Here is a 5,314-nt window from a genome sequence, read left to right as displayed (position 1 = left end):
TTTTTTTTTTTTTTTTCTGAGACAGGGTTTCTCTGTGTAGCCCTGGCTGTTTGGAAGTCCCTCTGTAAACCAGGCTAGCCTTGAACTCACAACGTTCAACATGCTTCTGTCTCCCAAGCACAGGGATTAAAGGCATGGGCCATTATACCTGACTTACAAATTTTCAAAAACTATAATCTTTTTGCAAAATAATAATGAGAAACAAACTAATGATCAACAAAAGTTTTCTCTCTCTTCCTTATCCTCTCCCTTTCATTCTAAGTATTGCTTGAAAGAGTAAAAGAATAAGAAATGGTATTTATAAAAAAAAAAAAAAAAGAAAAGAAATGGTATTTATTATCTAAATAAAGACCAGGATCTTTAAAAAAGTTCTGCTCCAGCAAGATCCTTAACAGCATTTTGTTGTTTCCAAGCTTAATTTTCCATACACCCATAATCTCTGTTTGTAGAAAAAACAAATTGCAGATATTACCAGAATGCCTTCTCCATCAGCACTGCCTATCAAATTCCTAACCATCTTTACTAGATTCCATACTGTGTTACCATTCCCAGAGTACTCTGTGGAGGCCAACAGTACAGCTTACTTTATTGCTCACAGTGGTTAGGTGCCTTTGACCCTTCAACTTCACTTCTCACAGACCTTTCAAACTTTGGTTGGTATTTGTTCTTCAGTGCTGAGGCAGAACCCAGGGCCTTAGGCACAGTAGGCAAGTACTCTAACATCCCCAACTAAAACGACTTATCTCTTGTGTATTTTCCCTTAAGCATTTTGTATCCTTTAAAACCTCTGATCGTGCCTTACATTTAGTAAGACCTCAAATAAGAAAATAGTCATGTGAATGAAGACAATTATGAAAAGTTTTAAGAACTGATTTACACTTGAAGACTATGTGCAGACACAGGGAAAGAAATGAACAATGTTCATAATATATGCTGGTAAATCCATTATCAATAACATAATCTAGCAAGAAAATGCTTCTCAGCAAAAAATAGTGCAATTTTGTCTAGAATCTCAATATAAATCTAGAAATAAACAGGTGACTTTATATCACAAATCAACTTTCCAGAAGCCAAGTGAAGGATGTTTTCATAGGTTCTGACACACTTAGTCTTTACTGATGCATTCCTTTTTCAGGTCTCCTATGATCAGTTTAGCACAACCATCAGCTTCACAACCCAAGAAAGGCTAGAGTCTAATAAATAATATATATATTTCAGGCTACCTTTTCTTTTGGGGAATGGGATGGAGTGGGGGGGCCTGCTAGGTATTTTTTAAGACGGTTTCACTGTCTTAAAATGTAATGCAAAACGGCTTCAACTTCATGTTCTTCCTGAATTATATTCCTAGCTTCATTTTCTTCCTGAATTATATTCCTAGCTTCATTTTCCAGGCATCTAGAACAGACTGTTTGTGGTGATGAAAATGTTATGAATTTATACTATCTAGTACCCACTGAGCCTTGAGTAGTAACTAGAGCTAATGGGAATGAAAAACTGGATTTTTTTTTTCATTTTAATTAATTTTCAGTCTCGTGGTTATGTTGGACCCCAGAGAATCAAGAGATCAATAAAGGACTGGAGAGGTGGTTCAGCAGTTAAGAGCACTGACTGCTCTTCCAGAGGTCCTAAGTTCAATTCCTAGCACCTAACTACATGGTGGCTCACAACCATCTATAATGGGATCAGATGCCCTCTTCTGGTGTTTGTCTGAATACAGCTACAGTGTACTCATATACATTAAATAAATCTTTAAAAAAAACCAAAAAACAAAAAAAAAGAGATCAATGAAGTAGTAAGCAAAGGTAGACTTTTAAGACTGGCAAGGCTCTTCCCACTGTTAAGTGACATGCTTTTGCAAATGGATCTCCCAGAGACTCTGATTTACATAATGAAAAAGTAAGCTAACTTCTCTAGACTCCCTTCCTCTAGCAAAGAGACAGGAGCTAAATTAAAGTCTAAGGGGTTCTTTGCAATTTAAAGTCTGAATCTATGACCTAACTCAATCCCTAGGTCACACTGTGCTAGCTCGAGCACTTCCTTGGCAGGCCTGAGGCCTGAAGTTCTTTTCTCCACACTCTTATAACCCTAATTCTTATAATGACACAAACTTTTTTTTTATTTTCTGGTTTTTCAAAACAGGGTTTCTCTGTGTATCCCTGGTTGTCCAAGAACTTGTTCTATAGACCAGGCTGCCCTTGAAGTCCGAGATCTGGCCCTGCCTCTGTCTTCTAGTGCTAGGATTAAAGGTATGTGGCACCACTCTGCCTAACGACACCAACATTTTTAAAAGTACACCATCATAGTAAAAGTACACATATTACCATCCGATTGCCTCTCCATGGTGTGAAGAATTGATTGCATAAAATCATTTTGTTTGTCTGAGCCCAGCAACAGTGAATCCATGGCTTGCTCCTCAAGAATAGTCAACAACATGCAAATACCTGTAAGATTATTCCAGTTTACCAGACTGATAAAACAACACTACACTTAATAGTTGTTTTAGCTAGGAGAAAGGGAAGGAGGGCAGAAAGTCAAAGCAACAGGTTCTAGCTCTCCTGCAGCTATTTAAGTCTGAGGTACTTCAAGTACCACCTCCCAACAATAGTACTTGACACTTTCTCTGTAAAACAGGTAAACGGTTGTAGCCTTGATAGAAGGTAATTTCTAAAATGACTACCACACAACTTGAATTTCACAAACTTAAGATGCCTCAAACATTCATACATATTGTATACAGTTCATATACCACTAAGAAAACTGCTATCAACCATGACATATAACTTTAAAGAACAGGAATTAATGAGATAGTGACTTGCAAATCTCTCTCACCATATGCAAATACTTATACCATTAAAATAAATGAGGTAATAATAATGAACACTGACACTTCTACTTCAAACAAAAGACTTACTCGCCAGGGTTTGAAAATGTATCTGTCTGGAAGGTATCTAGAATAAATAAGATTTAATAAGATGTGAAATACCCTAATTTAGCAAAGGAACAAGAACTGGGAACCATGAAAGTTTGTACTGAGGAAATTGTTCAGACTGCTCTGTGCTCAGAACATGAAAGAATACTCACCTAGCCAATAGTTTTTGTAGTTGGTTGTATCATACAAGTGTGCAGGCAAAAGGATCAGTTTGCCTTTCTCAAGCACAGAAGATGTGTAAATGTCTGGACTTTCCAAAAGCCCCAGCTCAATGACTTTGAAAAGGCAAGTTAAAACTTCCTGTAAGTCATAATAGTCATCTCTGTCCACCTTCCCCAGGGTTCTTGCAGTCAGAATAGCCCATCGCCGAACCTAAGTAATTGTATTATAAATAACATTGTAGGTTCATTCATTCAATGAGCAATGAACAAAGAAATCTTCTAGCTACAGATTTCAGTAGACTGATCAAAGGGGTACCACTAAGGGGTAACATTACAGTGTATAGAGACCTTCTTTCAAGCAAACTAAGTCATTTATGAAACAATCATTTTCATTCATTTAAAGACTAGCAGGAACCTCTTCTACGCTAATATTTAACATCATTGTAAGCATTTGGTAATTTTTTCCATTTATTCCATCAATCTTTTGTGCTTGCTTACATTTTAGATATGTCTATTAAAAGCAATACATTTAAGACTTCTATAAGCCAATCTATCTTTTTTTAAAGAGTTTTTATTTTATGTACATGAGTACACTGTAGCTGTACAGATAGTTGTAAGCCTTTACTTACTATTATAAATAAGTGCACTGTAGCTGTCTTCAGACACACAAGAACAGGGCGTCAGACCTCATTACGGGTGGTTGTGAGCCACCATGTGGTTGCTGGGATTTGAATTCAGGAACTTCGGAAGAGCAGTCAGTGCTCTTACCCACTGAGCCATCTCGCCAGCCTGCCAATCTACTCTTTAGCTGATAAGTTCAGCTGGTTTGATAACAAGATTTGCTCAAACCTGTTTTTATGCATGAACTTGTTCCTTTAATACTTTTCTTTTAAATATTTCTTTGGGCTGGAAGAGATGGCTCAGTGGTTAAGAGCACTGACTGCTCTTCTGAAGGTTCTGAGTCCAAATCCCAGCAACCACATGGTGGCTCACAACCATCTGTAATGAGATCTGACTCCCTCTTCTGGAGTGTACCCACATATACTAAAAAAAGAAAAAAAATTTTATAGCCAGGCAGTGGTGGCGCACACCTTTAATGTCAGTGCTTGGGAGGAAAAGGCAGGCAGATTTCTGAGTTCGAGGCCAGCCTGGTCTACAGAGTGAGTTCCAGGACAGTTTCAGGGCTACACAGAGAAACCCTATCTCAAAAAACCTAAATAAATAAATAAATGATTTCTTTTTTGTTATCTTTGTTAGTTTGTTTGGAGACAGGGTTTCTCCATGTAGCCTGGCTGTCCTAGAACTCACTCTGTAGACCAGGCTGGCCTCCAACTCAGAGAAATCCAACTGCCTCTGCCGCCCAAGTACTGGGATTAAAGGCGTGCGCCACCACTGCCCAGCTCTATAAATGCCTTTTTAAAAGACTTCTTCTTTTAAAGATTTCTTTATTTTTTTTAAAGATTTCTCCAGGTGTTCTGCCTGGAGGCCAGTTGAGGACACCAGATCTCATTATAGATGGCTATGAGCCACAATGTGGTTGCTGGGAATTGAACTCAGGACCTCTGAAAGAACAGAGTGCTCTCAACCTCTGGACCTCTGAAAGAACAGAGTGCTCTTAACCTCTGAGCCATCTCTCCAGCACCCCTTTAATACTTTTTATTGTTTGAAAATTTCATAATTTTACTATATATCCTTGTCGTTTCCATCTACCACCACCTCTGAATTCATTTACAGCATGCCTTCTTTTTTTAAAAGTAATCCACATCTGCTTCTGCCCTTAGGGTGGTATCTTCTGCTTGTTTACTCTCTCAATCGCATTAACATTTCAGGATATCTAAACCAAGTCATTGATATGCACTTTCTTTGAACTTGGTCCACGCCCCAGACCCTGCCCCTTTCTACTTGAGATCAGGTTTGACTCTGTAACCTAAGAAGTCTGGAACTCAGATGTGTGACATCTCCCTCCTTCAGCCTCCCAACCATTGGGATAACAGGCATAAACTACATGCCCAACCCGAACTCAGATTTTTGGTTTCACTTTTATACAAAGGTTTCTAACAGCCACATTAGCAATAATCAGCTAACTGTGTATGTCTGCATTATCTCTGACTCCTCTTCTACATACTGTTTAGTAAAAGTCACTGTGTAAAATATCTTCAAGAACCTTGTATGAGCCGGGCGGTGGTGGCACATGCCTTTAATCCCAGCACTTGGGAGGCAGAGG

At 38.5% G+C, this 5,314-nt stretch overlaps 1 protein-coding gene across 11 annotated transcripts in view; it reads right to left on the bottom strand.

The window, feature by feature from the left end:
• The window catches only part of Setx (senataxin), a 56,541-nt gene that overhangs the window by 33,655 nt on the left and 17,572 nt on the right, over positions 1–5,314 (bottom strand). For all 11 annotated transcript variants that reach the window (XM_031369569.1, XM_031369567.1, XM_031369565.1 and 8 more), the window contains 2 exons: positions 3,082–3,301; positions 2,322–2,441 (listed from right to left, as the gene is read on the bottom strand). In XM_031369569.1, the coding sequence (XP_031225429.1) occupies positions 2,322–2,441; positions 3,082–3,301 (340 nt within the window). The remainder of the gene's footprint in view (positions 1–2,321; positions 2,442–3,081; positions 3,302–5,314) is intronic.

Source organism: Mastomys coucha, unplaced genomic scaffold (genome assembly GCF_008632895.1).
Source record: "Mastomys coucha isolate ucsf_1 unplaced genomic scaffold, UCSF_Mcou_1 pScaffold15, whole genome shotgun sequence".
Taxonomy (NCBI): domain Eukaryota; kingdom Metazoa; phylum Chordata; class Mammalia; order Rodentia; family Muridae; genus Mastomys; species Mastomys coucha.
This window is presented reverse-complemented; position numbering and strand designations above follow the sequence as displayed.